Source organism: Manis pentadactyla, chromosome 5 (assembly GCF_030020395.1).
Source record: "Manis pentadactyla isolate mManPen7 chromosome 5, mManPen7.hap1, whole genome shotgun sequence".
NCBI classification, from domain to species: domain Eukaryota; kingdom Metazoa; phylum Chordata; class Mammalia; order Pholidota; family Manidae; genus Manis; species Manis pentadactyla.
This window is the reverse complement of record NC_080023.1, coordinates 58,530,779-58,543,360: the sequence shown is the minus strand read 5'-3', so window position 1 is coordinate 58,543,360 and position 12,582 is coordinate 58,530,779. Positions and strand designations below refer to the sequence as shown.

The following is a 12,582-nucleotide window of genomic DNA, read 5'->3' as shown; positions in this document are numbered from 1 at the left end:
AAAAGGGTGCTGGTTATGAACCAGCCAGAGGGCCATTGGACTTTCCAGCCTCCCCGGGTCTGTGGTATTTTGTTATAGCAGCCCAACTGGACTAAGTATCAACCCTTCCCTTTGTTTTCAATTTTATAAGAAGAATCAGAGCATCCCAAAATTTCCTAGGAAAAAGTGAATATATTAATTTTAAGTTTCATTTTCTAAGGATTGAAAGAAGAAATTTCATCAGCTGCATCTCATGTCTCTAATGTTTCTCCTCTTCCACACAAAACACAAGTGGAGAGATTTCATGAGATTCCAGTGGTATAGAACAGTCCATTGATAAAAATCAGGTAGATTACCTAAGAAATGTTGACATCCTACACACTGAGAATTGAACTGCAAAGGAATTATCTTAGTTTCATTCTGCAGGTTAAAAAACAAAATGCCATTAACTAAATGTAGGTCTTATCTTGTCGTCTCTCTCTGAACCACAGTTTTGACTTTAAGTTCACCCAAGCAAATTAATGGGAGACAGGATGTCTGCACAACCAGCTCAGTTATCTAGATTTCCATCCTGCAGCATTATGGGAAGGTAAGTTTGGCTCAGACGACTCTCATATTGTATACCAGTACTGCCATAATAACCCAAGTTAACCTCCACTGCCCGTAATTCAACTACTAAAATTATTCACATGTACAGCTGACGAACAAGAAATTCTACATCAAAATTCCGGATTAATATTGATGAAGAGCTTTTGCTAATGTACTGAAAAACTATGGATTTAAGAGGTCTTTTTCTTACTCATGCATTTTTAGATACTAGAGTACACCCATTTTTTCCTTTCTGTACAGTGAGAATTGTGAAAGTCATCATTTATAACAAAATTATTTGAACAAAATCCTTGGAAGGTTTTTCAAAACTGGGCAACAATTATATTAAAAATATCTATGCACATGTACAAAAAGAGTGGAATGTAATTTTTTAAATACATAAAATTGTACTGGAAAGGTTGAGTTGTAGGTGCCTTTTTCATTTTGTAAAATTGTATTATCATTGATATACTGTTAATTCAATGAAAATTTCTTACGGTTCAGTACTTACTGTGGTTGGAAAATAACGACTAGTTTTGAATTTTTTCAGAGCCATGGAAGAGGTGTAGGTGCCCAGGAAGAGGATAAAAGACATCAGTGTGATATCAGGAACAAAACTGCAATTGTTTCCCACAAGATTTCCTCCATATTTCGAACACTCCTTCATTGATAAAAATGCCCAGTCAAAGGTAGCATTATGGTACTGAAAAACAAAAACATTAAAATTTTTCTAATCATCAAAAGCATCAAAAGCAGTGCTTGATACTTGATGAGCTACATAGTGATTATGGTAAAATTTTCTGTAAAAGAGTCTGAGGGTAACCACTGAAGGTGAAAACTGATGAAACATTAAAGGATTAACAGGTAAGGGAGGCCAGGGGGCTAGTTAGCTATTATTGCAAATACAATGAAGATGATGCAATCTGTTACCTAGTTTGAGCTACAACCCTACAATCACTTATTTGTTCAACAGAAACAAACCACAAAGTCCTTCTTTCCTTCAACTTTCTCCAGAGTAAACTGAGACACAAAAATATCCTAAGTCTCAAAATGCGAGACTTTCTGAAACACCTTTATTGTTCAAAAATCACTTTATTTTTGCATGTACAGCTTTTTGTGCTTACAGCTGATGACCCTATTGTAAATGCACTCTAAAAGTTATATGAGGTAACTACTCATTTACCCAGCACTTTCACAAATGAGCTCCCTGGTCCCTTCTGCCTTGTGAGGACACAATGAGAAGGCTGTCAATGACCCAGGAAATGGGCTGTCAGCAAAGCACGAAATCAGTCAACAAAGTGATCTTGGACTTTCTCTTGGGTCTAGGGTTAATGGGCATGCCATGTGCTTACAAAAGAGCTATTTAAAAATCTTACAAATAAATACAGAAAAATGAATTTCTCCTGTTTTTTGGAGGAAAGAGTTCTACCTCCCACCAAACACATCACCAATATCCTTTACTATTCATTGAATTATCTTGATAAAGTGATCCAATCATAAAAGAAAATGACACACACAAAAGAAGAATCTCTGGCTAGAAAGAGTTCATATTTTTATAGAGCTCAAAAGGTAAAGTGCTTAAATAAGTCAATAAAAAAATAAACTCTAGATTTTTCCCTGAAATACTCTTTCTGTACCAACTTCAATTTGTAAACAGCTGAATTGCATAATTATTCTTTTATCAAACTCTGCTCCTGAGAGGTGATTAATCATGTCTCATTTTTTTTTCAGATTTCTGCATATGAATGTTTTTAGCAGAACACATTTAAACTTTAGAGGTCATAATAGGTAACAAGTTTCTTTGTTTTAAGATCAGCAAAAATTTACCATAATTTCACTGTAGTTCTTTAACATCAGCAGAATCCTTCTTTGTAAATTCCCCAAAGAGGTAAGGTGCATTAGAAGAATTTCAGCAGGCTGTTTTATTATTTTTTCTAGAGAGTCAGGTTGAGGTGAAAACTACACAGATGTACATGAAATGACACACATGTGTTCTTGCCTACAAGAACTTAAAATAACAATATCACTGTTGTGTAAGCCCCAAATGATTCTTTGAATCATCATACAGAAAATTTAGCCTCCAAACACCATCTTTCACTAAGGGCTTAAGTATAAAAACTTTAGGCAGCATGTATATCTCAGTATATAGATCTTAATACACAAAGTTCCCCACTCCCAGAAAACTTAAACTCTAGTAATAAATAATTCTATTAAATATCACTGAAAAGGCATCTACATTATTTGTGTTATTTCAGTGTTATTCCATATAAGCTCAAATCAGTGAAGGTGAATCCATGAACTTCAGGGAGGATCAGTATCACAAACAAACTAAACCTTATGACAAAGCATCACTCATCTGTTAATGGTGTGTATATGTAACTATGCAAAGTAGAGTGTGAGACAATTAGTCAATAATTTAATTGTCACAGATACCAATTTATATAATTTTTACTCGAACACATCTCAATTTTTAAGTCTAGGAGACAGGTTCTTTTGGGCAAAGATGGTATTTGTTGCTTCAGAGATCCATTTTGCTTTGCTTATGCAAAGGGAATCTGAAAATAATAGAAACCACACTGATTCAAGTTATTGCTTGCTATAATCTAATGGTTTTCAAATTTTAATAATCAGGAAAAACCTTTTTCATGTAAAATTTACCCAGAATCCTAATATTTAAAACTGAGCTCTTCTGCCCTATATAGTTAGGAGGCCTCGAGCCTCTCTTTTTCAACACCCCCACCTACCTCAAGGCATCCCCTGAGTCACCTTTCTGGAATCCTAGCTCAGTCTCAGTGAAACATTGCTTTAAAAACAATGCTGCCTTATTAAAAGTTACCTATCTAGTAATTACTTATTAAAAGTTACCTAAAATTACCATGAGTAGTTTAATCCAAGATGGAGCAAACTACATCCCAGAGGCCAAATTTAGGTGGCCATTGTTTTTATAAATAAAGCTTTATTGAAACATAGTTATTCTCATTTGTTTATATATTGTTTGTGGCTGTATTTGTGCTACAACTGCAGTGTTGAGTAATTTCAACAAAGACTGTCTGACTCACAAACCCTACAATATTTTCCATCTGGTCCATTATAGAAAAAGCTTGCCTACCCTAATTTCTTGTCTAAGACTCCTATGATACTTTACATAAAGTATTTATATTTACTTCTAAATAAAACTCTTATGACTTCATCATATTTGTATGCTACACAATTTTGTTTGACAACCTTTGTACTTTTATTATTATTTCATGGATAGTGTTTTTGATACTGTTTGCTTCATTGTAAGTTATTCTGGTTTTATTCAGTTGTAATTTTCAGATTGCGTTGTCATAGAAAAAGCACAAAGGTGTATAAGATCCTTCCCCAGGTTCATACATTTCCTGAAGAACTTACTTTGAAGGAAATACTGAACACCTATCAAAACTGCACCCTAAGAAAATAGCCTCATGGGCTTCAATCTCAGCTCTACCACTATATTACTGGAGAACAGAAACAAGTAACTTCACTTCCCTGTGCAACTGCAAATAGGACTTTTTCACTTAAATACATGAAAATACACAGGAGTGTATACATGTGTCAAAATTCATGAAGCTGTACACTAAGACTTGTGCATTTTATTGCATGTACCTCAATTTTTAAAAAGAGCCGAGAAAGTACCATGAAGATCACTGTGAAAAATGCTCTACAATGAACAGTCTTCTTCACATGAAAACTACTCTGATTACAGTTCAGTAAGTCATGGTGGAAAATGCAAATAATACTGGCTCCTGAAAGAGGGCAGTGCTGTACTGAACATATGCAGCATAGATGTCAAGTGGCCTGAAGAGGAAAGAAATCCCTGAGTGCCCTGAAATACCATGGAAAACGTCATGTGCATGTATACTTATCTGGGAAGGGCAACCACAGATTTAATTAGGAACTCAAAGAAGCAGTGATACAAAGAAGCTTCAGAAGTACTGCCCTAGTGCTGCTTTAACAGATAATTCTGTCCTCATGCTATGCCACTCTCTGTGTATTTCAACCACATTCCAATTCTCATTTACTCTAAGAGAAAATTTATGATTTCAAGATTAACAATGATTTCTTAACTCATCATCAAATGTTCTCAAATTCAAATAACAATCAGTCACTTGGTAACCGCTTCTTAGTAAACTGCATCCCTCCTTGAATCCTCATGGGCATTTTAAATTTCACATGCACAAAACTAACTCTTACTCCCTCCTTAGGTCTGCTGCCCCTATGATCTTGTCCATCTCTGTTAATAGCAACTTCATCCTTCTAGATTCTAAGGACAGAAAACCTTGAGGTCATAGTTAATTCCTCTTCCTCACAAGTCACTTTTTGGCGAAGATTATGTCAAAATACACCCTAAATTGGACCACATCTCACCCATAACTGTTGCTACCACCCTCGTTCAAGCCACCATTGTCTCTTTAGGGCTTAATTCAGAAGACTTTTGTCTCACTACTTCTGTCCTTTACTCCTTACAGGTGATTCTCACTCCTCTCTAGCTTTGATCCTTATGTCCTATGCAAAATTCTATATGTAGTATTAAATGCTTAAATCAGAGCTTTAAGAAAAACACAAATGGGAACATGATCACAAAAGTCCTGCCTGTCAGAACTCTCATAAGCACATCTCTATTTCTCATGATGCTTTTAACTTTCTATTGCAAGTAAATTGCAGCTCCCCTCAATGAGACCATCAGTGATATGAAGGTGGAAATGCTCAGAAAGATATCTAACAGGTCTGGAGACCTGGATCTAGAAAAGGCAAATTTTGGAGATCCCGATTTAGGGGTCAGCTGCAAAGAGTTGATCACTAAAGTAATAAGATTTAATAAAAAGGGAAAATGTGCTGAAAGAAAAAAGTGTAGAACATCTAGGGTACCTACAGTGGAAGTGAAGATAACACAAAAGACTAAGCAAGTGTCATGAGAGTGATGGATAAAAGAAACAGTACCATAAGAATGTTGAAAATCAAGGGAGGAGAAAATAGTAATATGTGGGGGAGGGTTGAGATGACCTAATGTTGCAGAGACTATGATGAGAGAAAAAGACTGAGCAAAATCCATTGTTTTTGTTTCTGTTTTTTAACTAAAAGAGTTTTAGTTATTTCTTGAGGGAGTATTCAAAAGCTGAGAAATAAGTGAGAATGAAAAAACTGAAAGAGCAATTTCAGACTCTTTTTCCAAGAAATGTAGTAGTAGCAGAAGGACAGGCTAGAGCATGCAAGCACTACAGGATCAAAGCAAGCTCTTCAGGGCTGGTGATGATGTTTAAGGTGTTTGTGGGGGATGAGAAAGAGCCCTGTTTTGGGGGGTAGAAGGATGAAGGGGGTGCTGGGAAAAATAAGAATGGAGAAATGTGAAAGACAGAAGGAGAGCAAGGCAGAGAGTGAGAGAGATGGAGAGATGGAGGGAGACAGAGAGGGAGAGAGGAACAGGGAGCGGGGAGCAGGGGAGAGATTGAGACTGACTAGGATTTGGCCAACTGTTTGAACCAGGGATGGGTGAAAATGAGAAATTACAAAAGTATAGTACCTGCAAACCAAAGGGATGGTGTGTCACCAAGAAATAAGAAGAGCAGACCAACGCAGAAATAGGGTTCAATTTACAATATAGCAGCCACCAAAAGAAATCATAGTTATTGAATGAACTCATTCATCAAAACCCAAATACTTGACATGTTTAAGCAATATATCTACCAATTTGTCAATGCTTTTTATCTGGAGGACAAAATTAAAATTAAAGTAAAACTAACTTTCAATTTAGAGTTCCAGGTAAAATAAAGGATGCTCAGCCATAAGTAAATCTTAGATAAACAATGAATAATATTTTTAGTATACTAAAATATATACTTATAATATATACTTATATTTAAAAATTGTTCATTATCTGAAATTCACAAACTGGGACTTTTTTTTTTGGCTAAATCTGGTGATGCTATTTCAGTAAGTCACAGGCTGTTTTGAGTAATACTAGCATGTAGAAAACAGAAAGTGCACTGGGCCCTGATTACATGGATAAACTAAGATAAGCTTTAAGAGAGCAACGAAGAAGAATAAAACAACAATTTTATTTGAAATTTCCTCAGAGAAATAAAATGTGTCCACTTAAATATTAACTAATAATACCAGGTAGTAAAAAAAGTGTCCAAATGAATGGTACAAACATTGGTAAATGAAAAGAGGGGCTAATAAGTTTCACAGAGCACAGCAAAAGCGAAAAAGAAAAGACTGGTTCTTGTAAAACTCATATTCAAAAAACAGTAGAAGGAAGAGTGGCAGGACAACAAAACCAGGACAAAATGTTGGAGAGAGAAACGAAAGCTATTGGAAAAGGGAGTAAAAGCGACACACTTTGGACTGAATTGGTTTCTGTACAGGCAGAAGTAAAGAGGTACACACGTTAGGTAGACACCACAACCAAGGCGCTGAGTCGGGGACACAGGAACGCTTCATTCACTCATCAAATAAGTCTTCTACTCAAAACTTCCCGAATGGAGAAACTCGCAGTGTGTGAACCAGATGGGCCAATGCAGATTGTGCATGTGGGCAGTGAGAAAGGAGTGTAAAGGAAATGGGACCGATGTCTGAGGATCTTAACTGAGCTCAGTTTCATGAAAAGAGATTTCAATATTTTCTGGATATCATTTTCTAGAGAATTACTCTATTTGCATTGAGTGGATTTGTTTGTAAGTCATGAAAGTAGAATGTATACCAAGGGATTAATTTTAAAATACATAATACTATAGCATCCACCCCAAAGACAAAATGGGGGTGTATGAGAGAGGATAGGCAAAATATAGGAAGTCATTGAAGCTAGGTAGTGATGGCATATGGGGATTCGCTGTACTATTCTATTTGAGTGCATGTTTAAATTTTCCATAAAATTTTTAAAAATTATGAACAGGTAATATTCAAGAAGATTTAAGGATAGAAGGGCTTTTGCACTTGACTTTCTTAATCAGAGGAAATCACAAGGATGCTATGCACAGATTAATATGACATTCCGTTGCCCATGAAAATGAGTGTTAATTCCTAGAATCACCCAGAAGGTACATCAAATCAAAGCACTTTCACTTCCATGTCTGACTGCCAAGCAGAATTTATGAAACTGTAATAGTTCTTAGCTCCAAGATTAACATTATCTCCATGCAGATATGATATGCTTCTCTGTATTAAGCAAAAAATAGAAATTAAAGATTCTACATTGCTCTCCTTGAATACTGACTGAGAAAATATGTGCCTTTTAAAATATATATAAATGAGTGCAATGCAACAAATAAAAGTGTCAAGGTTAAGTAGCGAAAGTACTCATTTAGGGTTTTTGCCCTGCAGTGGATAAGCCAGATTCACAATAATCTATAGTCTTACACTTTGATCTACAGGATGCCTCTGAGTTGCACTTGTCCGCAATTATATGTACTACTGCAAAATATCAAAACGAAGTGGTTGTTCTGCTTGTGATTAAGATAGAGAAAGCTGTCACTCCCAACCTCACAAACAAAGCAAGCTGGATAAGCTAGCAAATCATCACTTTTAAAAACCCACCAGAGAGATGAGGATGCAAAGAAACCTAAATAAACTAAAAAAAAAACATTATAAGACCTTCATGGGAAAGAAGAAATTCATGGCTGCCTCATCCTTGGCAGATTAGTAGTTGAAGATAAACTGTAGATGGAGGTGAGGAGAAATTAGCCAAATTTTGAATGAATTTTAAATGGCTGCATGTACACTACCATGATCTATTAGAATTCCAAGGAGCCCTAAGAATACACTGAGCCTGTATCCACTCAACAAACTTTCTCATGGTCTTTGCCAAGTGCACAGGTAATATAGAAAATGCTGGAGGGTAGACTGGAGAGCTGAGAGAAATACCTCCTTGGACATAAAGTCTCCACCAAATGTAAGAAAGCCACTTTCCTAAAATGGGAGTCTGGGTGGTTGAGCTGAGAGAAAGCCCTCTGAGGCATTCAGGGACCTCTGAAAGAGCTAAGCCATCTTCCCTCTGAATGTTGGGGGCAGTGCATCTGGGCAAAGACAGAGCTCCCATGGCTCAGAAAACTGGGGCACAAAACAAGATATGGAGCATTCCACAGGACTTTCTAAGATGATCAATGTGTTCACAGCATATCTTGTTTTAGGTAGTGGTTATATGAGTGTGTAACATCATCAAAATTCATTGCAATGAACACATAAGAATGGGGTGTTTTAAGGTATGCCTCAATTTAATAAATTTAAAAAAAGGAATCTAATGTGAAAAAAAAACCCTAACTGATTCATTTAATCACCTGCTCAGAAGAGACTGACATTAGATTTTGAAATCTAGTCTCTCCCTCTGAGAGCTGGTAAGTGGAAGGAAGCCAGCATACCTTAATGTTCGTTGTGTAGATACAGTGTGGATTAACTGGTTGATCTCAAAGTTTAAAGTAACTTTTAAAGAATTTTATCTGTAGGTTAAAGGAATTTGCCAAGAGAGAAATCTCTGAGAATATCATGAGAAGAATTAAAGATGCAATGATGCCACCAATAATGGAAATAATGGACAATCTGCCTTTTTATCTTGAGGGATAGCTACTCTGGAGTTGTAATCTCTATCGTCATGCTCAAATGCCCTGTGTTATCTGCTGTTTCCCCCTGAAAACACACCCATGCTCCTATGCCCTAGCCCCAGGACAGACCACAGCGAGTAGGAGGCTGATCCCCTCCCGCCATCCAGGCAGACCTGGGGCCTGGCAGTCCTGCTGAGCCATGGGATGCCTGAAGAGACCCGCCCTTGCCCTGCTCCTCCCTAGCTTCCTGGCAATACAGTGGGGCTCCTCTTGTTGGAAAAACAAAAATCAAACAAACAAAACTCTAGGTCACATACTACTAGAAAGAAGATAACCTGTCTTCACGCTCATGAAGCTGAAGAGAAAAGGCCTCCCTCTTGTGACAGGACGCCACAGGGCTCTGTGTGAGGGAGTCTTACTGGTGCCCAGGGGCTGCGTTTCACTGTGACAGACTTTCTATCATGTTCTAATTATGACTGAATGGAAAGAAGGGAATAAGCCTGACAACTCTAAGTCCTGGGACAGGCTCAGGGTGGCAGAGCCATCATGGCTGCACAGACAGAGGGCACAGGAGCCTGTCAGAAGCAGTGGCTTCCAATTTCTTCTCTCCACCAACCATAGTTATGGTGGCAACATGGCCACATGTAATGATAATGCCACCTAAATGGAATAACACCAGTACCTAATAATGACCGGGAGATAACGTGCCATCTGTTAGAAGTCCTACCTATTTATTAATTGGTTATTTATATTATCTTTGAGGTAAATACTATTATCATCACCATTTCATAGATGGGAAACAGAAGGTTCCACAGCCTGGTAAGCAGCAGAACCCTGCATCTGAAACCAGGCAGTCTGACATAAAAAATCAGCATCTGAAAGTCCTTCATGAAACACTATCCTGTTTCCCCAAATAATGGAAACAGGTAGATTTTGGAGTTAAAAAGCTCTGAGTTCAAATCATGGTTTGACTATATACTGGTGATATGGCCTTTAGAAGTTTAGATAACCTTTCTAAGCCTCTGTTTCATCTGTAAAACACAGTTAACAACTTATAAATTTATTGTAAGTATTATAAACAGTGTAAAGAGGCTGGCCCTTAGTAGATGCTCAATAAGTGGTAGTTATTACTGATGATACTAAGTAATATTACCTCTTTAATACTCATTTCTAGCTCACCTCTCTGTTTTATACATATATATATATATATATATATATGTAGTACATGTGCAAATTATACTTAAGAATTGGTATAGCTGGAAAAGGTAAAATGAGTAACAGAATAAAAGTTGTCCTTCATAATTATACACACACATTTTTTTCCTAATTTCTTCTCTAAAGTTGCTCAACACAGCAGCTTAATATTTTAATTAAGGTGTGTAACTGGCACACAAGAGGACTGTTGCCCTGGGTACACAGCATTCAGAGGACCTGAAAGGGTAAACATTTCACCTTGCAAACACTGAGGCATCATGGTATACCATCAGTACAAGTCTTAGAACCACGCAGACCACAGTTGAAATCTTTCTTCAACTGATTTATGGCTATGTGACCTAGAACAAGAAAGGTTATTTACCTCCTGGAGCTTCAGTTTCTCTCATCTATAAAGGGGAGATGCCTGGTAGTTTGTGTTAATGATTATAATACATATTAAGGTTTATAATGATTAGAATATGTGTAAATCACCTGTTCTTGAATAGCTGCTCTATATATGATAGCTAAATTATAATCATTATTGTGACTTTATGTCCTCTATCATCATCATACCAGAATTCAACCACAACTTCCATTTGTTTGCCATAAATCTTATAGTGACATTTTATTATATTTATATATAAATTACTAGAGTCACTCCAGGACTTGCTCAAAGGCAGGGCTTAAAAATTCATTAATTTTAAAGCCTTCTTTGATTCATTACAAAAAGAATTCAGTTAGGAGCAATCTCTTTTTAAGTTAGTGAAAGTGAGTGTTCTATTCATTGTTTTTGCAAATTAACTTATGTTTTTAATTAATTATGTATTTTTAAAATTTTTAATTAGATTTTAATTTAAATTCTTTGAAGTCAGAAGGAAATCTTTTTCTCTGTTTTAATCAAGTCCTTTTAAGCAGAAGGCTGGCTGGCTCAAAGACTGCAAACTGAATTCTTTTCCACAGGTGGCTTTTAAAACATGTACATGCTCTCACATATAATCAAACATGGAAGAAACAGAGAAGCAAAGTTTGGAGAAAATAAGAGAAAATGTTAACAGTAAGGGAAGAAGTCAAGAGAGACACAGTACATGAAAACAACAGAGGAAGAGGGTCAAAGAAGTTGTCCAGGAAAGATACAAAACATTTTTTAAAGGGATGTTGTAGGCAGTGATTACATAATATCTGCAGAAGTGTTCTCGTCTCCTGAGAGATGGGCACTCTATCAATACAAGGTATTAGGGTTTCTGTCTTTATAACTGAGAGATTGATATTCTCTGGTAAGATTCCATATCCAGTGTAGAATGAACACAATTGGAAGTCTGAAACAGCACTTTCCCCTTTTTCTCCAACACAAAAGTCTCCTTCCAGTCTGTGATCTTCCATGCAAAACAGCTCATTTTTATAGCTTCGTTCCAGTCTCTTAAAGATCCTTGGTTACAAGCCATGGGAAAGGATATCATGTGACAGAGGCACGGTCCTTTCTAAATGACAGGGGAAATGTCCTGCTACAATCGCCCTCAGTGAAGAGAACACAGCACCATTTGGTGGTCAGAATTCTTAATCATACCAGAAAAAGAGAGGATATTGTGCTCTCATTTTTTATTTCCCTCATTTTCCCCTGTGAAAATATTTCAAGGTGACAACGGGATATAGCAGTTACATTCCTCAGAAGGTTTATAAACATGTAGTAGGAGAAAATAGTCACTTCAGTTCAAAACAAAAAGGAAAAAAAGCTTACTAAAGCAAAGAAAGTGCTTTATTGTACCTCCACTACCACTGATTATTAAATGTGTTCCTGCTAGGATTGCTGAATGACAGGAGACATCATATTATGACTATTGTAATTAGAGTATACAATATGCAAGTGGTTTAAATATAAGTCACATACTGTGGCAGTAGAAGAAATGGTTGGCAGATCCTCTGGAGCCAATATGGTGTCATTGGATATTGAGATATTAGCTGTAAGAAAAAGACAATTTTTTTACTATAAAAGAAAAATTATCTAAATGCATAATTAGGAATCTAAAAGAGCCATCATCGATAACAACATAAGGGCACAATAAATTTTTATTTATTATAACTGTATTCACCTTTCACCTAGATAAATAACCAAAGATTTGGACACATCTAATAAGATATACTGGCAAATATTTAAGGAAATTTTATTAAAATTTGTTTCAGGTTTCAAAAAAACAAAAACAAAAAGCTTCTATACTAAAAGACACTTGATATAGTTTTCCAGGTGGAAGAAATGGCTATTACTAAGTGA

The 12,582-nt window shown here is 36.3% G+C and overlaps 1 protein-coding gene across 4 annotated transcripts in view; it reads right to left on the bottom strand.

Annotated features, from left to right (window-relative positions):
• Positions 1–12,582, bottom strand: part of SLC4A4 (solute carrier family 4 member 4) — a 316,692-nt gene that overhangs the window by 49,650 nt on the left and 254,460 nt on the right. For all 4 annotated transcript variants that reach the window (XM_036878971.2, XM_036878970.2, XM_057502301.1 and 1 more), the window contains exons 15-16: positions 12,202–12,272; positions 1,079–1,270 (exon numbers count right to left, since the gene is read on the bottom strand). In XM_036878971.2, coding sequence (XP_036734866.1) covers positions 1,079–1,270; positions 12,202–12,272 — 263 coding nt within the window. The remainder of the gene's footprint in view (positions 1–1,078; positions 1,271–12,201; positions 12,273–12,582) is intronic.